At 41.7% G+C, this 24,713-nt stretch overlaps 1 protein-coding gene across 1 annotated transcript; it reads right to left on the bottom strand.

Moving 5' to 3' along the window:
• Nucleotides 1–33: 33 nt before the first annotated feature.
• LOC139137287 (uncharacterized) lies at nucleotides 34–23,072 on the bottom strand. The gene is made up of 9 exons (XM_070705296.1): nucleotides 22,431–23,072; nucleotides 21,478–21,542; nucleotides 6,867–8,826; nucleotides 6,368–6,593; nucleotides 5,153–5,348; nucleotides 4,102–4,268; nucleotides 2,779–3,019; nucleotides 1,798–2,012; nucleotides 34–1,091 (listed from the first exon to the last, which is right to left on the bottom strand). The coding sequence occupies exons 1-9, from the start codon at nucleotides 22,694–22,696 to the stop codon at nucleotides 573–575; spliced, it is 3,855 nt and encodes a 1,284-aa protein (XP_070561397.1). The 5' UTR covers nucleotides 22,697–23,072; the 3' UTR covers nucleotides 34–572.
• Between the last annotated feature and the right edge of the window lie 1,641 nt (nucleotides 23,073–24,713).

Raw genomic sequence — 24,713 nt, forward strand, 5'->3', positions numbered from 1 at the left:
GGCAGCAGTGCCATTTGAAATGTCGATCTGAAGGATTCCCATTTCCTGGTGATACAAATTCTCAAGTTTATTTCAAAGGCAAACATTGTACAGTAGCTTTACAAATGAGGGATTACCTTACTTGGTTTGAATGACTGTGTGTGGGACAGAAAAGCTCACCGCAATACAGTGTTTATTACCAGCACAACATTATAAGTAATAATCATGTTTATTTTGACCCTCGACCTCTTCAACAGATACTTGTAAATATCTCCTGTAAATGACAAATCTGGGAAAAAAATTTCAAAGCGAGGATGCAGACGTCGGGCACTAGACATGTCAAATAGTGTGAGAGTCCCAAGAAAACTTTCCAGAACGCCACCGATTCTGTACATGGAACAGATTATTCAATATTCGTTGTCAGATAAATTGATTTCCACAAAGTGTTCGGTAATCAACATTGCTTATATCGTTCCGCATACTGAAGGATGCTGCAAAGCTATGCTGAAGAATATTGTGTCCTATAATGATATCGCCCTCAACGACAGTGAACACCCATGTCTTTTGTTTCTACATTATTGCTGCCTGTGCTACTACTGTACAGAGCAACTCGATCCCAGTTGTTTGTTTATTCTAGCCTTCAGTCTCTTAAGCTCGGAATGTTTCTCGTCGATCTTCAATCCGAATTCACATATCATCGAGGCTTCTGTAAGTTTCTTTTTGTCGTAAGTGTATCGCGCGTAACCAAGAAAAACCCTGGCGAGATTAGCCCTTCCTGGTTTTGATGTGATGAGGCTCAGTGCCACCGAGGAATTGGTGTTGAGAGCCCGGATGTAATCATTGCATGCACGGTGCTCCTTCTCGTGGAGCAGGTACACGTGACCTCGTGCGCAGAAATCGCTGGCCAGGGGCGAGTTCTTCTCCAACTTCAGAACTTCAGTCAGGTCACTCTCCGCTCTGTCATACTCTTCCAACCGGGTGAGGCATTTCGCCCGCTTTCTCAGGAGGTCTGTTCTCTCGCCATCGCTGGCCATCACGGCGAGGCTGTAGAAATTCAACGCTTCTTTGTGTTTGTTGTGTCGAGTCAGAGTCTCGGCCTGATCAGATGAACGCTGCAAAATTTAAAAAATTAAAATAAAAGCACCTTTTACGAAAATAATTATTAACCGTCTGAACAGCCATGATTAAGCGTAGGTCATTCAAAAAATGCAGATAATATCAATTAGGCTTCCATGCACTCTATGTTCTCAAGTTTCACCATTAAACGTCTTTAATGGCTTCTTATTTTGAAATTTTTGTCAATTCTAAAAATGATTTTCAATTTCGAAATAACTTTCTGAATGCAACAAAGTCGAACTTTCTAAAATAAATCACATTCACGCTCCTAGACCCTTAATGATTGCCCATGAAGTGGTCAAGGCTACAGCGTAAATGATTTTCGTGCATATCGGGATCGTAGCGTTTGCTCTGTCTCTCCGCACGTATTGTAATGAATCGCACTCCCTCCACCACGTGCACCGTGGTTTAGGGACTTCGATGGAATCAAGATTTGTCCAAGCTTCTCACCGCGATGCTTAACTTTGCTTCATGTTATTCCTAGCGTCTACGTTCAAGACCAGTTCCGAAAATCTATAATCATTTTCCAAAGCGCGACGAAGTTATCATTTCCAAATCACTCTATGAACAACTAATAAGTTGCGTGTATGGAGATATGGGAAAGAAATTTTCATATTTCAAAATAATTTGCTTAATCGCAATTATATGTAGTATTACGGGCACTATGGTCGTCAGACCACGACGCAACGTTGCCGAACTTACCTTTACAACTTCGTCCCTTAGATCCGCGTCGAGAACTTTCAGCACGAAATGTAGTCCCTGGAGGTCATCCTCGGCCAGTTTACCCAAATGTAGTACGGCAAAAGTCATGTTACCCAGTTTGATGTGTATCAGTGCGCACCTCGCAATCGCTGTTGCATCCTTTGGATTGAGATCTATAACCTTACCCAGGTGCGTCAGGGCTGCTCCGAAGTTGCCTGCCAAATTAAACAGAAAAAAAGTGCGTGAAACGTTTCAACATGCAATAGGATTTGATTGTAGGTGGTTTTGTGCTCTAGTTTTAGGGTAGGCACTCACTCATATTGGACTTGCCACAAGTATGTGGGCATATAAATTAAATATGAGTACATTGGAGGAAGAAACTTCAGCAGTCTGTCGTATCAGTGTTACTTCATTGCGTTGATCGTGGGCCGAAGGCGATTGCCCAGGCCAGCCAGTAACTGCTGACAAGCGGTATGGGGACCTGTTGAGCTCGTTTTCTGTAGTAGTAGTAGAAGTAGTAGTAGTAGTAGTACATAGTGTGTTCTTTCTTAGAAGTGCGTCTGTCTGAGATTTTCGCCATGTTGTAGTTTTGGCACCTTGGTGTCGGACCATGGCTGTTCATCTATGGAGGACTGCGAGTTAGCAAATCTCTCTATGAACCAAAATATCGAAATTAACCACAGTGAACAAGTAATGTTTACACTTCTATTGATTACAGTGTCCAATGAAGTTGTAGAACCATAGACAGTTGTAGAACAACAGACAGTAGACTAGTACGCTCTTTAGCTCTACTGCCTATGGTAGGACGAGTAATAGTAGTTTATACAAGGAAAATAAATGCTCTGAAAATAAAGTAAAACAAGCCCGACACCTAGAAATTTACTACAAGACGTTGTGTGTACACGGTGCACCACTCGGGAACAGTCTTGGGGTAATAATGAATAGAATCTCTGGTGGCTTGATCTAAAAATCCATTCTCACCTTCAACTATCAGAGCATCTGCGCACAAGCTGTGCCAGGTACTATTTCCCTCATCCAGGGCCACCAGTAACTGTCCAATCAGCTTTGCGTATCGAGGGGTACCCTGGGATAGCAGACTGACTGCGTGCATGTGCAGCCAGTACATGGCGAGCAGGCGCGGTTGCTCCGGTAACGACGCGACGTGATTCTTGGTTTCCCTGAAGTTTGTCGACAGTGCAAGGAGATAGTCGGCCACAGATTCCTGCAAAGTAGACGAGCGCAATTAATGTTTACTGTATCTAAAATACACTTTTGTCGATCGCGATAGCATTGTATTGTAATTGTACTAGACAAATACGATGACGTCTGGCCTTCGACTGGGGAGTCAAAATCAAGCTCTGGGTTTTGTTACAAAATATGTAATTTCTGATGACGTATAGACTTGATTAAAGTCTGTGATTTGTGAATGATTGAGTGGAGTGAACGCAATGATTTGTATTTTGCTTTCATGTGAAACGCGCGCGTGAGTGGAGTGGACGCGATGAGTCGGGGGAACGCTATACGGGGGAGTTTCACCCGGAATCACAAACCAACTCACTATACTGTGCAGACTCAAAGGTAACGCATTCAATCGCTGTGAAAACCTGGCCTGCGCTACCAAATTCCGAATAGGTTTGTACGAAATAGGAGAGACACAAGAGAAACTATCATAAATGATTTTATTTTTTAAAAATTCACCGACTTGAACTTAGTCTAGATGACGTAGTACCTTATCTTTGGAATCGATAATATTAGTGATGACCAGTCCCTCCACTGCCGGTGGTGGTGAAGGGACTGTAAGCTAACCCTTGAGCTAGAGGGTCTGTCTTTTCTTGCCTCCACGGTCAATGGTTAACCTAGTGGGTGTAATTTTAAGGGGCAGTGTGACGGGATAGAAGTGGTAGAACGAGTAAAACGACATAATTAACTTCAAATATGTTGATAATTAAATATTAGACTTGGCTCAAATCTGTGATTGTCGAATGCGTTAGTAGGGAACGCAATGATTTGTGTTCTGTTTTCATATGAAACGTACGTGTGAGTAGGGTGAACGCGATACTGTAGAGTTTCACCCGAAATCCGGTAGAAACTAACAAGTCACTAGTGCGCAGACTCAAAGGTAACGCGTTCGACAGCCAGAAAAACCGGGCTGCCAAATCTCAAATTGTTTGCATGAGATGGAAGGGACACAAGAGAAACTGTTGCAAATGAGTTAAGTTTTTAAAAATTCACCGACTTGAACCAAGTGTAGTTAGTATACACATGTATCGGAGAAAACGTTTTTTTTTTTTTGACAACTATTACCTTTCTGTGGTTGAGCGTCAGTCTCATACTTGCTCTCCCACACAGCGCCTGCGCGGCATCCGGTTCAATTTTGAGCACAGAGGAGAAATCGGCGATGGCGGCCAGCTGGTTTCCGATATGTGCGTGACACTCTGCTCTGGCGAGCAATGACTTGGATGCTTTAACTCCTAAAACGCAAAAAAAAAGCATTGAGCAGAATGAAACATGTCTGAGCCTGAGGCGGGAAATTGATATAATTCAACAAGTGAAAGAGTCTCGTTTCTACCGTCATGGTCGCACCAAAATCCCGGAAAAAATTTCCAGCAAACTTCAAGGTTGTCCTCACATGATTTATTCTAGTATACAGCTAAAGACAATAGAGTTCTTGTTTAATTGACGTTAATTCCATGAAAATAGCAAAATTGAGTGAACGTCTTGAAACTGGCGGCTGTGCTGTCGACCATAGACAATAGACGCCCTCTCTACTGTCTATGGTTTCGACAAGCTTGTCGGTCGCGAGGTGTGAACGATGCATAACTGAGTACTTCAAGTACCGTAACAAGGATGAATTTCATGTCACTGTGAGTGGGGTTTTGTGACTCTATCGATTGTAAGAGCAGTTGTAGAATTGATAAGGATATTTTTGAGTATGAGCAAGAAAACATGTTTGATGTGACCAAGAATTTCTGCAATGATATATGGGACAGGAATGCAGAGAGCAGGTTCAACAACGTTTCCTCAACATGCATCTTTCTTTTACCCCCATGGTCTATGCATAGACTACAGTCCCTTGTGTGCTGGAATGGAGTCTAAGCGAGAACTTGAGCATACACAGTAGCAATGGACAGAAAACCGAGAAATCGTCGGAGCAGACGATGAGACGATGAACGCAAATCTGGTTTTCAGTGTTTATTACATGACAATTTCAGTGCACAGTCCCTCCATTATAGCTCTTACAAGAGGCTCTGTTCAGTGCAAGACATAACACGCAGTGAAAACAATTTTCTTTGCACGTTGTTGTATTAGAAGGAACGCAACACAATGCAACCGTGCAACTTGCAGCAACACTTACCAGTCGCTGCTATGGCAACAGTGAAGCAGTCGATGGCATCTCTTAACGTCTCTCCACTTCTCTGCTCTTCTCTCAGTAACTGCACAGCGAAGCGATGAGCCTCCTCCTGCACGGCGACGCGATCGCCTAGATCGATCTCGGCGAAGGCGGCCGCCAGTCCGGCCGATCCTCGAACACGCAATACATCTATGTAGTCCTGGACAATAGAACGGATGTGGGTTAAAGGACTTCGCTTATAGCGTCGTATCACTGTCAGTAAATGAGCGGGAGACGTTACGAAGGGGAACGCCATGACTCTATGGGTATTTTCTGAGGAATGTCTCGACGAGCAAAACTTAATCGACCAAACACGCCTGTAGCTCCTGTTCCAAGTATAAGACAGTGTCAGTTTCTTGACTCGTGCGCGGATACTCATTCTCACTTCATAAAACAAAACAAACATATTTGCATAATGACTTGATGCCTTGAAATTCTAACAATTACTCTAGAGAGCTACCACCCTCCGAGATTTTGCAAAAAAGTATGTTTTCCTGTCTTTTTTTTTCTTCCAAATTTGTTCGAAAAAGGAATGTCTTTCGCAAGAGCACGTCTAAGACGAAGAGGTAGCGCTAGTGTGAGTACCATTCAAACATTTCTTGAAATAGTCTTCCTCCATGCATGGACGCCTTTTTTACTAGTACGTCCATGCTCCATGACATACGTAAACAACTTGCGTCTGTATAATAGTCCCTAGCTAGCCATATCTTTTTTTCACCCTTATATTCACACTACAACCTCTCTGCGCTTACTAATAACACGAATTACTTGAACCACAGTCCCTCCGTGGTGTTTGAACATAAAGAAATATTGTTTTGTTGTTGGCATGGCCTATAGTTGCGCGTGAAAGCGGTTACCGGAAGAAAACCACCTGTTGATTGTAGCACAGTCCCTCTATCTCGGTGGATAGAGGGACTGTTGATTGTAGCAACAATGTTGAGGGCGCGTGGTTTGTGTCTCACCTATCTCGTGCCTATCACGTCCAGCCATTCCATAGACCCTCGAGAATTTCTCGTGAGTCTATGGAAGGCATATATAGCATGTATTTTCTTACTGCGCTGAAATACAGATATTATCACAGTCCTGCTACGGTGGAGGGCCTGTGACATTATTCAACCACATACGTATCATCTGCTTATTCTTATTCCTATACCATACTTCTTTTCACATATAGCTTACCTTGACAGCCTGTTTAGACTTTCCTAGTCTCATTCTCAGAGTTGATAGATGCACCATCGCTATTTCGTTGTCAGGGTGCCGGTCAATGAACTCGGCCAGCTCCTGCTCGGCTTCTTCGTGTCGCCGTAGTTGGCGCAGTGCATCGACTTTCAGTAAGCGTGCATTGACGTCATTCAGGTCCAGAAACTTCAAAAACTCGGCAACGTCCAGTACAGATTCTATGATTCTTGAAAAACAATGAAAAAAGAAATAACATTCTTTGTAATATCAATTCACCAGTGTGTTGACATCATAACCAGAGAGGCTTGATCAAAGAGAGTAGTGTATTGAAACAGAATTTGGTGTAACAAACGTTGTGACACATGTCATGATTTTCATCTGTAAGGAGAATGTAGTCATTTTTTAAAAACCTTGCCAACTGTGGTACTGAAAAATATATCATAGGCACTTTATCGAAGTATCTTGTTAATTTTAAAATTATTAAGCGTTCCCTTCTTACTTTCTTGTTTCATCTTGAAGTTTTGATTTCGTGCCACCGTGTTTTGTTCTTGGTCCTCTCTTCAACGCTCTTTCCAGAAGCTTGTCGGCTTCACGCCTGATGAGCTGTTGCAGCTTCTGTTGCTGGGAAACGGGCAAGTCCGTTGCGTGCTCTACACTCTCCGCTACGTTGATGGAAATAGCTTTCATGTAGTCCTTGGTGGCGCCATTGGAATCTTGGAAGGTCAGGTTGGCGTGGCCCCTAGCACAGAGCGCTTGAACGCTGTTTGGAAACCTCTGCAGGGCTCGCACAAAATCCTCGTATCCTCTGGCCATCTCTCCACGGTGAAGGTGACACCTCCCCCGAGCGCAGATCGTCGCACAGTCGATGTTTTCTGTATCGAGGAGGCTACTGTACAACTGGACCGCTTCGTTGTGATCTCCAGTTAAACAAAGGCATTCTGCACAGCCGAAAGTCGCTTGTTTGTGTTTTTGCACCAACACCAGAATTAATTTGTAATACTGCAATGCTTGCTTTATCAAGCTGACTTTCCTGTCCTGGTTTTCACCACCGAGGGCGCTGTTCTTCGTCTCTCGCTTGAATAAATCCAATCTCTTCTCGGCCATTTGGAGCGCTGTTTCCACGATCTCCTTTCTGGTATGTTTCTTCGTTTGTCTGAAAATCAGTGATTTTGCAAGAGTTTTGTCAGTGTTCACCGCCGTGTTCAAATCTTTCACTGCGAGTTCACCGTCTTTCACGCCGACATGACACTCGCTTCGTGACACAAGCAACTCGATCTTCGTTAGTTTTGTAGACGGGTTAAATTTCATGCTAAGGGATTGAAGCGCTTTCGTCAGCACATCTACGGCGTCTTCGAATTTCTCATGCTCCTTCAAGTTATTCGCAAGTGCCTGAAGTAACTTTGTGTCATTCGGTTTAAAAACTAAAAGAAACCTGTAGCAATCGATGACCAGGTTTCGCCACTGTTCGCGCGCTTTCAGTCCGCCCTCCGCTGGTGGTTCTGAATTCGCACATGTTCGGAACAATTCTAAAATCTTTGGCAAATGTGTCTCTTGAGCCTGACGTATGTAAGCTTCTGTCTCGTCGCGGTCCCCAATAAACGCTTTGAGATAATCGGATATTACGTGTTTTTCACGTTTTCCGAGAAGCAGGTATGCCAGCCCGCGTTGTAAAACGACGTGAGTCGGTTTTGAAGGTTTCTGTGCGAGCAGTCCGGTACACCAGTCAATTATGTCGCTGTACTTCTTTTCCTGAAACATAAGCTCCACTTTGGTTGAATTTGCGGGTCCGTTTGTCGGCGCAACTCCCAGCAGAAAGTCACAGACATGCTCACAAGTTAATTCAACGCCGATTTTTGAACGTTTTGCCTGAGCGTCACTCGCGAAAAAACACAATTCTTCAAGAACTGCCACTGTCGCTTCCAACGATTCCCTGGCGAATGTTTTCAGGTGTCCGACGGCGTAATTCGGGTCCTCCGAATAAGCCCGACAGTAGACGGAAACCGCAGGTTCTAGCCGATCCTCAAGCCTTTCGACGTCGCCTTCGATGCACAACGCTTCGGCTAAATCACGGGCTGTAATCATGTGACCGCCACCAAACGATCCTTTACTTTGACCCTGATTTGTCGCGCCATCCATTTCCGACCGAACTATTTCCGCGCCGTTCGAATCTTGTCGTCTGCGTCGCGTCAAGTACACTTCAATGGCGGCGTACTTCTTGCGGCTGAAATTCGCTATATTTGCAAACACGGCCTGTATAGTGGTCTCTTTTTCACCGGCATGGAGGCAGATATCGTGTTTCTTGTTTGCCAACTGAATGTCTTTGAGGCAGAAACTCGGCAAGGAGTGCACAGCCACCACTTGTTCCAGCAAACCCTGAACGGTCAAAGTCGGCTGGACTCGCAGTTTCCGCGATCGGTAACCGTCAGACGTCTTCTGAACCACGACGAGATAATCAGGACCTGAAATATAGTCAAAGGTCCGGATTATTAGGGAAAAATCGACGATTGTGCAGTTTGCGAAAATATGGCTCTCGGAATTTTAAACCGACAACGATGTGTGTCCAAGCACCGATTCGCATCGGTAGCTTTTCACCTGAAAGGTGACGACAACCGGTGGTGTCGTTTTCTGATATTGCGTTTCAAAGTTTTTTTAGGCCAACAATAGCACTACAATGACCTAACCCGTTTAAAGTCAAGAAACAGTGCTATTACGTTACGTTTGACTCAGATAGGCGTCCAGGATAGTTTGATGGTTTCCGTCGGTGAGAAGGGCGCCCTCTATCACCAAACGAGACCTATCGCCTAAAATTCAATATGGCGTTTATAGATAAAATCACCTTTTCTTCATGATGATTTGAAACTGTCGAAAGCGGCAAACCAAATGAGAGACAATACAACACAGTTTAACGCAGGGGCCCTCTACTGGAATGAAATTACTGTGTATCAGAGCTGATTGTCTGAGGACGAATTCATATGTATGATATTTAAATTTTGGCAACGACTTCACTGTATTAAAATTGGGATCATTGTACTCAAAATCATATCATACACAAAACATGATGTCTGCAAGATTGATACTTAACATTTCATCATACTCCAGGCGGGAGAATAAAAAATGTACATAAAACACCGAAAATATTACAGCTAGTGTCCCTTTAAACGCTATAATGAACACAACTCTCTGTACTATCTGCTCATGATCAGTCTCTTGGTAGAGTACGTTGCGCGCTGACGAATTCATATTAATACGTGGCCGATCATCTGTGTCTCTCGACTTTATTGATTCTCATTTTATCTTTCTCAAATGTCAAATTATACAAATCATGACGCTCTTTTGCCTTCAATTGCCATATATGTTACACAGTGCCCATCACTTTACCCAGCATCTCAAAACAACTATATTACATCTGGGCACCGAACAGCGCTTGACAAGTCTAACCCAAGCGCCCCCCTACTGGCGGATCACTATCACCACTCCAGACGTCACGGTGTTCGACTCCCAATCGACATAATTTGTGTACGCTTTTTACTTGCCGTAGTTTACAGTTTACTTAAGTCGTTGTGGAAACCATGCAGCGAGACCGTGTAGAATGTACGCCCGGGGTAATCCAAGATGCCCGTGTGTGACTGCGGGTCATTGCAACTTAAAGGAGAACACGCATCGTACGAGACGGCTGTCCTCAAAACGGTTGCAGATTCTAAAAAGTACCGCCGCCCTTGCTAATGCGACCACGTGATGATAGTCACTGGTGCGCTTTCACAGTTCAATTTCTCGCTCAAAAAATGAAGTGCCTATTTCTCTTTCAAGGCCCCTTGTTTGAATAAACTCGTATCCTATATGATTTGTCAACAATTATGTTGTTTCGATCACCTGTTAAATTTGCTAAACCAGATTGCTGACTCACTTTGTGCACACTTGAATTCCGAGAACCTAAAAGCGGGATTCGACAGACGTTCTGAGGTACTGCTGTCTCTTGTCACAGAAGCATTCGTCTGGAACGCCACTGATCTCGATTTCCTGGTTGAATTGTTACGTCGGTACGACAGGAATACCAAAACTTTTTGGCAAATGATTGCACTTGCTCCCTCTTCTGACTCTAACCATGGAGGTAGCTGCTACCTCCATGCTCTATCCAAAGACCCTCGAGAAAACCGGGACAGGCGACGGCTTTTGTTTCTTTTGTACGATATAACCTGGCATATATTAACTTTATTTGCCCAGCGGTCCCCGACAACAATACTTCGTACGTACTGACGTTGTGCATATGTACACTTTGCTCTTGCATGGCACGTTCCGAGTAATGACACAGAGATTTTTGAGGGTTTTTTTATACCAGTCATGGTGAATGTTTTGATAACGATGAAGATCACGTTTTGGATTCTAGCCGAAGCCAACAGGAAAACATCAGACGATAAAAACAGTGTACATTTAGCCACAAACGCTACATAAAACTCTTGCTAGAGTATCGACATCTAAACTTATATTCCCTGACAGAAAAATCGCCGATAACAACAAACCTTTCAAAGGTGGACAAGTCTACACTTCCCCAGTCCTGGAAGAACGAAGATTTAACCTTTATTTCATCTGTCACGCAATATGTGACAAAAACCAGGCTACACCAAAACTGGCTACTCCATCGGAGCTCAAGTACACGACCTCTAACGTGTTGGTACTGTTTTAACCTCAAGAAACACCAAAATTCAAATATGCTATACATGTTTACACTCGCAAAGTACTAGACGGCGAAACCTTGCGATAAATCGGGACTCAACAACGGTTGGTGGAGTCAGAACGAAGCGGTAAGATAGACAAGCTTTTACACAAAGCTAAGGGACTGGTCAGTTTCTTCGGCCTGGGGGGCGGTGGCGACGTCAAAAAGTGGCCGACCCCCCTATTCAACTTTCGAAAACAGAGTGACCCCTCAAAAGGTGGAATATAAATTTATATATATATATATATATATATATATATATATATATATATATATATATATATATATATATATATATATATATACACATACAATTTTTGGGGTATATTTTAAACATTCAGTCATTCTGTGTTTTAATGAAATTGTTTGTTGTTGTCATGTCAGTTGTAAGATGGGAACTTAAAAGTGTTAATTCTAAACTTTTAATGCAGTATTTTGAATGAGCTCTATATATTCCAACTCTCTTTATGCATAACCAGATGTCCGGAACTGTTGTAAGAAAAATGTGATTATGAAATATTAGTGCATGTTGCTTTCTAATACTGAATTCTCATAGAGGAAACAGAAAAGTATCAGGAACTTGTCATGCTTTTCATATGAACTGCAGATTTCATAATGATTAGTACACTTTGCAAAACAGACTTTCAATTTACAAACATCAAGATATTTCTGACATATATCTGTGATATATTAATTTACTGCGCCCGAAGGGCGCGCCGAAAAATATTTAACATCCAGATATCTCTGATATATATCTGATATATGAAAGTCATGCAGCTGAAGGGCATGCTGAAAAATATGTTTGATATTTTAAAGAAATGCGCCCGAAGGGCGCGCCGAAAAAATTTAAACATACAGATATCTCAGATATATATATGTCTGATATATTAAAGTTTTGCACTAGGACGGGGCTCTGAAAAATATGTCTTATTGTACTTGGGCCTCAGCCCAAGTACATTTGTTTTCATTCCGTGGGAAAAAACTGTAAGGTATAACCATTTCTGGCTGAGACCAGGGAGGGCAAAATGTATTGGCTTCATCTTTCTTGGCATAATAAATGGCGTAATGATGTTAACTGAATGGAAGTGCTGCTCTCAGCCAGTCTTGAATAAGTGAGATGTGAATATAAATGCTTCTCTATCTGAGTTTTTGCCACAAAATCTTCTGAATATAATCAAAATGTGCATCGAAATGCAACAATTAATGCACCCTCCGTTTCCTAGGCGATGGCACGACCCTTGCTACACCCACTGGACGAGCCAAAGTGGGAGGGGTAATTTCGGTTTGGTCGAACAGGAGGGCTCGAGACCAGAATTTAACATTTAAACTTGAAACATGTTTAATCACTGACAAGATGTGGATTAGTGTTAATCAAAGAGAAAGTTTGAAAAGGAAAGGTTTTATATCCCGGACACAATGAAAAACATTACGACTGGAAACTGTACCCCCGGTTGAGAATAGTAATGCCCACAGCGATGGAGAACACTTATCCTTGAGCTGAGAAAACCAGACCATCATTTCGAAATAGAGCTGCAGATTCGAGAAGCTCGTTAAAATAGCTAGGTACACCCCATATATAAAGGGGTGGTTTCGAGTCTTGAGGGCAAATTTCGCCTCCTTCATTTAGAAATCGTATGTTTGTTTTTCCAGGGGAACACATCATTTGACACAAAATTTGCATGAAAAGGGGTCGCCAGTAAGCACGTGGTCAAATCTGGCATAAGAAACAATATGAAATGTTGGTAAAGCCAGTCCAAAATAAACTGATTTGAACTTTTGTATTTTGTAATTTATACCACTGCAGTAACATGACTTTTTTTGACAACATCACACAATGTAATACGTTTTGAAACTGAATACTCCGACGTATTCTGTGTCCCCTTTGCTAAAAATACGGTATGCCGATTACCATGTAAGGAGATGATGACGTCAAGACATTTCTAGCGCGTTTGGTCTTGGATGGTGCACGAAGTTTTGTCGAGGTAGCTTGTGTATTTATTTCCTAAATGGGAGATATTAGGGTCGATCTAAAAGAAGGCCGAAGGATGTTATGATACTCTAAGCGAGCTGAACTCCAATGCGAATGGTTGGATAATTTGGAGGATGTCTAGACTGATCTCGTCTCATTAAGATTATTTGGCGGTCAGTATTGAATTTCAACTGCGTCACAAGTTTGCGAAATGAGTATTCCGTCGAACGGTCAACGAACGATATTTTGGAAATCTGGAGACATGGCACATCGCAGTTTTATTTTAGTATTTTATATTTTACAAAAGATGTAAGAAGCAATGATTTTGTTGAAAATTCTGAAAAAAAATATAGGAAGATTTGATCGCGAACACATTTTCACTTGGGGGTCAACTAGCCCTGCGTACGATGCTGTGTGTTCCGCTAGAGCTAATAGCCCCGCTCACCACAGCCCTGCAAAGACCCGTACGTTGGGTCGGTGACTTCAAATCCATTTTGGGACTTGACGTAAAAAGCCAAATTACTGCCGAAATTCAGCGTTCTTGGGCCCAAGTCGTATCCCAGCCTACCTCAGCTACTCGATCGCTTCCAAAAATGACAGTCTTTTATTCACTTCTCGTAAATAACCGTTGATGTCGGCAACTCTCTCGCTAGCCCTGCGTACGATGCTGTGTGTTAGCTGTAGCACATAGCATCGTACGCAGGGCTAGGGTCAACATGGGGTCGCAGCCATGTTGCCTCAAAACTTATTTCTGTCTGCACTCAAAACTCAAAATGTTGCATATGAACCTGAAAAATCGATGTAATTTTGTCAAACTTCGGCGAAATTTCAGCCTATAGACAAAATTTCATCTAGGTAAGGTAAATTTACTTAAATTTGATCGACAAATAATCCTGAGCTTGAACATGACAGCTCGCCTTCTCCGGGAAGTCATGCATCCGGCCAGCTGCCCATATGGCCGGGTGCATGAGATTGTTTTCAAGCGACGGCGGCAGACCGTACGGGGCTCTGGATATGACCTACCGCCGGTGTAGCTGTAACAACTGTTGCGTTGTTTTTAATCACCACGGACGAAGTCCGAGGGGACTTATAGGTTTGGTCATGTCCGTGCGTCCGTCCGTCCGTTCACGCCTAGTACCCAACCCCATACAGATGCACGTCGATTTGTTTCACAATGCTATCAAATTTGGCCGTGTTAGAGGACTTTTTAGTTTACACCTCCATAGACTCCCATGTATAAGGCAGTTCTCCATAGACTCGCATGTATGATGCCAAAAAAATAAAATTAAGTTTCTCATCGTATTCATATTGCCTAAAGGATGCAGTGACACAGTTTTTTTGTCCCCACGGATAAAGTCCAGGGGGCTTATAGATTGGCTCATATCCGTCCGTGAGTCCATCAGTGAGTCCATCGGTTCACGCAGATATCTCAGACATTTGTGACAAAATATCATGTGACCTTGGTGACCTTTGACCTCAAATATACATTATTGTCCATAACTCAGTATCACATAATATATAATAATAAAAGGATATTTATTGTGCGCCTAATCTCGCAGAGCTCTAGGCGCATGGCTACAAAAGAACTCTCATCAGGTGTGAGATTTAAAAAGGTGTGTTTTAAGAGTAGAACGAAATGATGCTAAAGATTGAGTATGACGGAGATTTGCAGGTAAACTATTCCAAGGACCAGTATAGGAAAATGATCTTTCGCCGAAGCTTTTCGTGACAGCACGAGGTACTTTGAGTACACGAGTATCAAAGGAAGAAGCAACTGTCTTGAGGGACAGTACTGTTGAAGAAGGTCTGTAAGGTATTGCGGCCCAGATCCAATAAATGAATTGAAACAGATTACTGAAAGTTTGTATTGTATGCGAGATGTAATTGGTAACCAATGTAGCGAACACAAAAGAGGTTGGACGGAGTCCGATTTCTTGACCTTATACACTAGTCGTGCAGCAGCATTTTGCACTCTCTGCAACTTTTGGAGTAAATATTTGGGACAACCAGCTAAAAGAGAGTTACAATAGTCCAGGCGCGAAAGTACAAGTGCGCAGATTAAGTTTTGGTGGCTTCCACAGTGAGTAAGTGACGAATTGAACTAATATGTCGGAGGTGGATGTAGGCGACTCTACAAATATTTTGAACATGAAGCGACATATTTAAGTGACAGTCAAGTGTGACACCAAGGTTTTTCACATTTCTAACAAATTGAATATCAGAATTCCCGACACGCATAGAGGTAGGGGTTAATTTTGGAGATGATCTTTGAGATATGACCACCATTGCTTCAGTTTTGTTGTCGTTCAACTGAAGTTTATTGTGGGTCATCCAAGTTTTGACGTCACTGATACAATTTTGCACAGTATTGATTGTCACTTGAATATTGTCAATTGTGCTGACTTTATAAAGTTGGTTATCGTCAGCAAAAGCATGGTGCTGCACTCCGTGATTTCTGACAATTTCGAAGAGTGGTTCTGTGTACATGACAAACAAGACGGGCCCAAGTACAGAACCTTGAGGAACTCCAAACGAGAGAATGGACGAGTCTGATCTCACACCATTGATAGTAACAGTTTGCGTTCTACCAGAAAGATAGGACTCAAACCAGGACAGCGCAGATTCAGTTATTCCAAAGTGTGCTGAAGTCTGTGAAGGAGGATGCTGTGGTCTATAGTATCGAAAGCAGCTGAAAGATCTAAAAGGGTCAAATATGCTGACTTTGCCATTATCAAGAGCATTCAAGAGATCATTAAATATTCTCAAGAGAGCAGTTTCAGTGCTATGTTTAGGTCTATAGGCAGACTGAATGGGGCTGAGGAGATTATTGGAGCTGATGTGGTCATTTAATTGCATGAGAATTATTCTTTCTGTTATCTTGGACAAGAATGGAAGATTAGAAACAGGGCGGTAGTTTTTTAGATCATTGGGGTCTAACGATGGCTTTTTGAGGAGAGGTGTTATAAGAGCTGTCTTGAAAATTGATGGAAATGTTGCAGAAGTGATGGAGTCATTGATAATCTTAGTAATGTGCGGAAGTAAAGTGTCTAAACACTCTACTAACAAACTAGTGGGCATGACATCAAGATCACATGTTTTTGTTGCAGAATTAAGTATGGTACGTTTGACTACATCCTCGGAAACTGGTTTGAATTGATTCAGGGGTCGTCCATGGAAGCAGCGTTCAGAGTAGCTAAGTGTCGGTGGATTGATGCCCTCAAGATTATCTCTGATGGATTTTATTTTACCAATAAAGAAATCCAGAATCGCTGTGGTAATTCAGATGTAGAAAATATTGTTGGGAGAATTAGGGGTTTATTTTTGCCAAGTAACTGATTAGCAACACTGAACAACTGCTTGCTTGTACGACTCTCACTGATCTTGCTGCTATAGTAATTGGTTTTAGCCAAGTGAACAAGTTCAGTTACACGCGACTTTTCATTGCTGTAGATTTGTTTGTGAATTGTCAATCCTGTTTTTAGCCATTGTCGCTCTGCACGCCGTCGTTGTTGCTTTGCCGCTCTGAGATCATCCCGCACAGCATTATACCAAGAAGAACCTCTCTGTGAAGAAAGTCTTTGTGGTCTCGATGGTGCGTGTTTGTCCATGATTAACTGCAATTGGGAGTTGAGAGAAACCGCTGAAGGATGTTCAAGATGTAACAGAGCATTATGAAGATCTTCTTTCAAGGCTGGGCGATTTATCGTACGAATGTTACGTGTCATCTTGATTGTGGTTGATGAGCACGGAAGCGACAAGTTCAACTGGCTTATAACACACAGATGATCGGATGTAATGGCACTTGAAACTGTAGTAGATTGCACCAGATTACTGTCAGATGCATGCACTAACCAATCCAAAATGTGGCCTTTATTGTGGGTGGGTTCATTGACAGATTGAGTCAAATTGAATGTATTGAACAGATCCATGATTCTTGTCATTGGGGAACTACTAGGAGAATCATAATGGACATTGAAGTCGCCGAGGACAATAGATGAACCAGGAAGTGCATTGCTGTACTCTAAAAGATCCGGTAACTCGCTGAGAAAGGTTGAATCGGTGAGTTTGTTTTTACGGCTTGGTGGAGGACGATATATACAAAAGAAGTGAACGGCCTGGTGTGTTAACTTCAGAGAAATCTGAGCAAGTTCATAGGAGGAATGGATGAATGGAAAGTTACCTGTGAAGGAGATGCGAGAGCTGAATTTGTCACTAAAAATGACAGCAAGTCCACCACCACGGGACGGGCGCGGAAAAGACTGTATACAATAGCCAGGGGGTGTAATATCGGCACATTTAGCTTCATCTCCCTTGGGCTTCAACCAGGTTTCTGTAAGGAACATGAGCTGGACTTTATAATCCAAGATGAACGTTGTAATTTCTGTTCTTTTCTCTGGCTTGTTGACTGAATGGGCGTTGAATAATGCCAGGGTTAGTCGATTTGAAGACTTGGAAGAGTTTTGCTTAGTTGAGAGCGAAGTGAGACTGCTGAATTCATCAGCTGAAATCTTATTTCTTGCAATCAGATGGCCAGTGGCGATGCTCTGTGTTCTGGTAACTTCTATTGGCTGCTGTTTATATCTGCCAGCTGTACATCCTCGCTTGGTTGGTGGAATCTTGCATAATTTAAGGTCCTTTATTATCTTTCAAGTGTTGGGTTTAAGCATTGATTGACTACCATTCATCAGCATGGTGTTAATGCTAATTAAGGCAGATCTTGTATAACACAATGTGACCATGACTGCCAGGTGGAGACAAAATAGCTGAATGTACCTCATGGAGATTTCTGTTTGACCTGGGTAAATTTTCTTCTTGAAATGGCTTCTTCACACAGTGGGTCTTGTGGGAAACCGTGGTTGAGTTGATATCTTGGCAATATTATACAGGTCTCAGCTGGGTTGCAACAAAATAATGAAGCAATGAGCAAGATATGCACACAAGTAACCACAAGTGCTAAACCTTTCATATTTGGTATGATGGGACACCTTATGACGCCACATATTGTACCCCATTAATTATGTGCATATCTAATTATGAGCGAGCCAATAGAGCTAGAGGTCTGATTTTTGGTATATAGGGATAAGTTAACAATATAATTTGTTTGACAAAACTTCACGTGACCTCAATGACCTTTGACCTCAAATATACATATTTGTCCACAACTCAGTAACAAGTGCTACACCCTTCATATTTGGTATGATAGGACACCTTATGACACCATATATTGTACCTCATTAATTATGTGCATATCTTATTTTGAGCGAGCCAATAGAGCTAGAGGTCTGATTTTGGGTATATAGGAATAACTTAGCAATACAATTATTATGACAAATGTGACGTGACCTCAATGACCTTTGACCTCAAATATATATATTTGTCCACAACTCAGTAACCACAAGTGCTACATCCTTCATATTTGGTATGATAAGACACCATATGACACCACATATTGTACCTCATTAATTATGCGCATATATAATTTTGAGCGCCCCAATAGAGCTAGAGGTCTGATTTTTGGTATATAGGAATAACTTAGCAATACAATTATTTTGACAAAATGTCACGTGACCTCGATGACCTTTGACCTCAAATATATATATTTGTCCACAACTCAGTAACCACAAGTGCTACACCCTTCATAAATGGTATGATGGGACACCTTATGACACCACATATTGTACCTCATTAATTATGCGCATATCTAATTCTGAGCAAGCCAATAGAGCTGGATGTCCGATTTTTGGTATATAGGGATAACTATAGGGTAGAAATCTAAATATGCCCATCTAAATATTAGACATCTACCATCGAGAACAAAAGAAATTTGCTGTAATTTGAATATTTAAGGAGTTTAAGCAATTTCCACTATAAATAAAGAACCCCTGCCTCAAACTCCACAAAAGTTGGTAGACATATTTTGCCGTTGTCATGCCATTGCTTCGTTTAATAACCAGTTAATCAAATGCCTAATTGACAGGAGGAAATTCAAGACCATATTTGAATAGTAGTATATATTGTCCTCAAAATTACTCTATCACGGCCCAAGTACTCATTGCCTTCAGCAATACTGCCTTGTTATTATTAAGTTACATGCCCGAAGGGCGCGCAGAAAAATGCAACTGATTGTTGGAATTTATGGCTGGCACAATGCATTTTATGCAAGTATAAGCCCGTGTCGAAATTGAAAAACACACTGACCCTGACCCCTATTGGGCATTTCAAAAACATGGTGACCCCCACCCCTTTCATCAAAGTCAAAAACAGGGTGAAACAACCCCCTCCCCCAATGAATCCACCTCCCCAAGGCCGAAGATACTGACCAGTCCCTAAACGGCTGTCCTCGCAAATTTGGCCGTTCACAATTTTCAAACAACAACATTTCGGTAGTTAACATAAGCTTACATACTTTACCGAATCATGGAGCACTCCTCGCACAGAAAATATTCCGACGATTAAAAAAACTGCAAAAACCGGGAAAATTTCGAGATATACGGACGATTGAGGAATGAAAAGAACTCTGCGATGTCAACTGCTGTTAAGTCTGGAACTGCAGTGACATGGGTTTCGGATTTGTATTCGAAACTTTGTCACTGTACAGCGACATACTGACTTCTTGTAGACTTCTATTTGCATCGAACCTCGCTGCTAATGTGTAAAAAATACTTTAAAACCATTTTGCCGCATTCTTCACAAAATGTTTGTAACAATTTTCTTTCTAAAAATGGACTTGCGGGTAATCCGAAGTAACTTGTAATCCGAAAACATTATTTACCGTATACCCGCATGCACTGTCTCTGAACCGGACGTCGTGCAGTCGATCGCGTCAAGCACAATTTCGTCCCCGACCGATTAACACATCTTAATTATTCCAAGTAGGATCGTGCTCTGTTAATCCAAAGTCCCTTTGACCTTTACCGCAGTTGCCTGTCCTGTTTTGGTCGAGGGTGTCTATGCTTTAACTTCGTTGACATTAATCGTAGAAATACAACTTCTGAATAGAAGCGCGACAAGGACGACGCTCACTTGTAACGCAATATAGACCTACAGTCCGGAATGTGTACTAGAATTTGTGTCACACTGGTCATATCTGAACCGAAAACAGTCATCGCAGCAAGTTTGCTTCATGATGGAACATCTTTTAACAGAGAATTATTTTCTCATGGTGAATGGTAGCCAGGCCATCCTTATATTCCAGGCTAAGAGGGACGATATTTTACATGTTTCGATAATATTTTCAATTACATCTTTCTTCTTTAGAACATTGTTCTTCCTCTTCCTTTTCTTCGTCTTCTTCCTGTCCGTATGTTCTAAGTAAAGCAAAAACTAATACACCGTTTTCAATGCTATCTATCGGAGTATTGTAGTTGTTATTTTGCCAGTTTGACACGAATTCTAACCCTGGTCGAGCTTCAGTTGTCACTATTTGCACGTTACACCCATACAGAATGTTCTGTGTTGACAAGCTGAAATTCCTTATTTCAAAGTGGTTTTTGAAGTACAACAGGAAACTGTCTGACAAACAGAACACAATTGTCGGAAAACATTTTGAAGGCAGCGGAGCTTTTCAGATCTCAGGCTGCCGACGTGGGTTCAGAGAACGATACTCTCGAGCTAGCTCAATACATTTGATACAAACGAGTTAGTATAATTCAGTGACGTAGCATGTGCCGGGGGGTCAGATATTCGGGCCATCAAAGTTTTATAATACTATTTTGGTTTCGTACTCGTGGAGAGGGGCTTCATTTTGAAGTTCATGGAGTGACTAAAGTTTCCATCGGCTCATTTTATGGTTATCGAAATTTTAAGACAGGGTTGGTTGCCATTTTTTAATTTTGTGTCTGTAAATATATGGTAATTGTTTCTCTTGTACCAAAGTTTGCACGATGACCTCTGACTTTTATTCTTGATTTCGAACTCTTTTTAAAGTAGTTCATCTCTAATCTCGTTCACGAATAAAGAAAAATACAATAAACGTCGTAAAAATTTAAAATAAATTGAAACTGAGAATCGCTAGTAAGTGTACCTATCGTCTGAACGACAACTGTAATATTTATTACACCATGGCCGCGCGCTCTTCATGAAAGTAAAACGAAGCAATTTGACCGTGGTCGTGAATATAGATCCACAGTGTTGACACTGACATTCAATACATCCGAAAGTCGACTATGTGCGAGTGAAAACTGACGCCATGTACGAGATCAAGGTATACTTAACAGCCAAAGCGACCGTTCTTCTGCGGTGACAGTTACGCCAAGTAAAATCACAGTCTGGTTCGCCAGCCCCGGACACAACAAAATCACAGAAGTCGTCGACAATCCGAAAAATGGAAATACACCGACTTGTGGAAAAAAAAACTATTTACACATCAAGCCGTTGGTGGAGAAATTGTTTAATAGACTCTGCAGCATTTCTGAATAGTTTCGTACTCACAATTCTTTAGCCGCACTGACTGTGAGAACGTCTGCTTCGATTCCGAGAGACTTGAAAGTTGTAATCTGAAATAAACAAGGCGATATATATGGCTACGAAAGTACTGATATTTACGACAAGTCTGTAGGTTTTTACAACGGTTGAAATGCAACTAACACGCGGAGGAAATGGATCACTTGGATCTACACGATTTTAATCTTTCTGCATGTTTTCCACTATTGCTTTGGCAAATTCAGTCATTAAGACTTGTCTTTCACTCATTTAGGAAATCAGTGATAACTGCCCCTCTTCAAGACTTCCATCTCGCCAAAATTGCACAAAGATACCTTTTTAGCGACATCCAGATGAGACATCCAGCACGAGGCATAATGTTATGTTCTCAAAGTCACTCCGTTCTTTAATCACTTACAACAGAACTCAGGCATTTGGTAGTGGTGGCATGTCAAGTTCGGTTGAAAGTTAATATTGCCAACTCAGCGTTGTTCATAATGTCACATTGGAAAGAAATGGCGAGAATCATCAATTTGAATCTTGAAAGGAATCTTCATCAAAACTTTAAACAATATCTTTGTTAAATTAACGATGAGACAGTCTTCAAAACAAAAATAAAGATAACTAGGATCGGGAATAAACTGTAAGGTGCGCATAGTTTCTCTACTGATGATTTTTAACGCGAATGCATAACTCTTGGACAGTGAAAAATAAAATAAGGTAAATGTATAAAAACACATTACGAACATGGCATCCTACAGTTGTGAAATTGTTTAAAGTCAGAATGTTAATATATATTAGTAAGTTCCGGGCAAAACATCTTTCAAGACAAACTCAAATACGGCGAAATTTCTATTTCATTAAATCTTTATTCAAAAACCATTTATAAATAATATGTTTTCAAATCATTTACGAATCTAAGCCGAATGAATACTTGTATGACATAAATTTGACAATCTCACCTATATAGAATCCCCCAGTTTTTCTTGAATACCTCTTCAAATCTCTTCTTTCGCAGAAGGTGACGATGACTAGTTTCTTCGACTCCAGCCTCAGATTCGCGGAGCGGTTCAACCTGACCGGAATGCAAGCCTGTACTTTCTGCTAGCGACTCATCCACAGCAATGCGATCCCCGGGATGCCTGTCCTGGACCCTGGTTGAACGGCGGGCAGTCCGTTCGTCCGCTGCCAGAAGGCCGGGCTTTGGCACGCTGCCGGACCGGGACATGATCACGGTCGACAGTGAGAAGAACGCGGAGGTAACAGGTGTTGTGGCCGGTTAGTGCTCTCGCTAATTGCGCTCCAAGCGCCGTCGGGAGACGTCTAAGTTTTCAGGAAGAGGCGTGAGCGTATTTCTAATGCATGCCAGAGATGAAATGCCGCCCTAGGCTTTGATGACGTAGATATTGCAACACGAAACTGCAAAAGTCAGACGGTTCGTCTGAATCAAAGACGAGCCGTGACATGAGAAAACAGATCGATTTAAAATTGATTCAGCGAGCTAACAATATCAGTCTGTCGCTTTTCAGGCTGAGAATGAGTGAGGGCATAAATATAACGCTCTAAAGATTTAAAAAAACACTTGCCAAGTTGACGTTCAACGGCAAATATTCAAATTTTGGCATAATGCCCAGTCAGTTGCAGCACAGTGGGTACAGCGCCACCTATTGACATCCGATGACCCGTGACATCTGAGCTGTCAATCACCACCTAGAAGAAACACGCGCTCACTCCGTTGCCATGGAACACGCACAGCCAGTGGACCTCGCTCGAAAATGACGGACTCTCTCGGGACATTGCCAGTATTTCACTCGTGAGGAAGTTTACAAGTACACTGAGGTTGAAGATGTTCTCGTAAAGGAGGTAATTATCTAAAGTTGTCTTTTGGCACATGCTGTATCTCAATTTTGTCACGTGCCAGCAACAGGTGCCGCGTTGAAACCGCACGTCCCGTGGCGAGTATTAAGAGGTCAGTGCACGTTAGCTGTGAATTGATATGTCTGTAAATCTTTGCTTACATATCCAACATAGACTACGCTATGATTGATCCATTGCAGTTTGCTTTGTGACTGAGTTTAAGCCAATCTCGACTTAATATCCACTTTAGTCGTATCCGTTCGGCGGATTCTCATTCTAGGAGAAAGCATAAAACACTAAAAAATTCACTTCGAATTCTAGTCTCCCATTAAATCTTTTGCCAAAACATGCGACCTGTCATTCTCTTCAATATTGGCGTACTGTTATATTCCTGGTTGCCTACAATCGGCTAGGCAATACGTGTACTGTTCATTATAACACTTGTATGGTGCTATTTCGATATAATTTGAAAATCGGGTCCTAAGTTTTTGCTTTCATTGTAAACAGCGATAAATTGTAAAATTGCGCCCGATAAGAGAAATCTAAATACTTTACAAGCAGTCTTTTAGCTTGTTTCGTGGTGTCTACCGACGAAACGTACACTTTATGACTTGGCAGATCACAAGTTTAAGGTGATTTAAGATCTAAGATGACTTTTTGATTCTTCATGATCGTTATGCAATTACGCTGCAGAAAGTTGAAGTGTGTAAAGTTGTGAGGACATACGATATACAGTTTGTGGGTCTTTATCTCACATAGAAATGCTACAAGAACACGATTACCTGAAAATCGAGCAGAGTGGCCATATCACGCGACGCTGGGAAACACCCATGATAACGTTTACATTTGACCTTAGGACGGACTGATTTGTCAGAAGACTCTATATATGCTTGTTAATGCTACAACAATTAATCTAGAAGTTGCTCAATTGTTTGGTAGGTAAACTTAAACATTTCGGACAGGAATTTATATAAAATTACTGTAAATGCTCGCAATAAACTTTCACAGTAATAAAAACAAATTATATTCGTTTTTGGTTCTTTAAAATTACTATAATAATACTATTGTTTTACTTTTGCTATATCTTATACTCAATCGTAATTATACTACGGCCTTTCCGAGATAAGATACTGCAAGTTTGAAGCTTTTATGGCTGTCAAAAGAAAGTCACCCTTTAAATAACTGTATGGCTTTCTGTATACTTCTCTTCTCTAACGGTGGTCTAGGTACTTGAGTAGGGTGTCTCAGAGCTCGGCTTCGTGTGTATTGAAGTCTCTTCAGACTTTGCCGAACCGCCGTCCGCCGAAACACCAACAAGCGATGCGTGGCCAGTTTTTATATCCCCTATAAGACCGATATTGTTTGTTTGCCGTGGCATGGAAACGAAT

Source organism: Ptychodera flava, chromosome 7 (genome assembly GCF_041260155.1).
Source record: "Ptychodera flava strain L36383 chromosome 7, AS_Pfla_20210202, whole genome shotgun sequence".
Taxonomy (NCBI): Eukaryota; Metazoa; Hemichordata; class Enteropneusta; family Ptychoderidae; genus Ptychodera; species Ptychodera flava.

Bases quoted from the DNA above. Each gene is read 5' to 3' on its own strand.
- LOC139137287 (XM_070705296.1), bottom strand. From the start codon at position 22,696: ATGTCCCGGTCCGGCAGCGTGCCAAAGCCCGGCCTTCTGGCAGCGGAC. The intron at 21,543-22,430 runs GTGAGATTGTCA...TGTTTATTTCAG, and splicing joins AACTGGGGGATTCTATATAG to ATTACAACTTTCAAGTCTCT. The intron at 4,269-5,152 runs GTAAGTGTTGCT...TTTGCGTTTTAG, and splicing joins TGTTGCCATAGCAGCGACTG to GAGTTAAAGCATCCAAGTCA.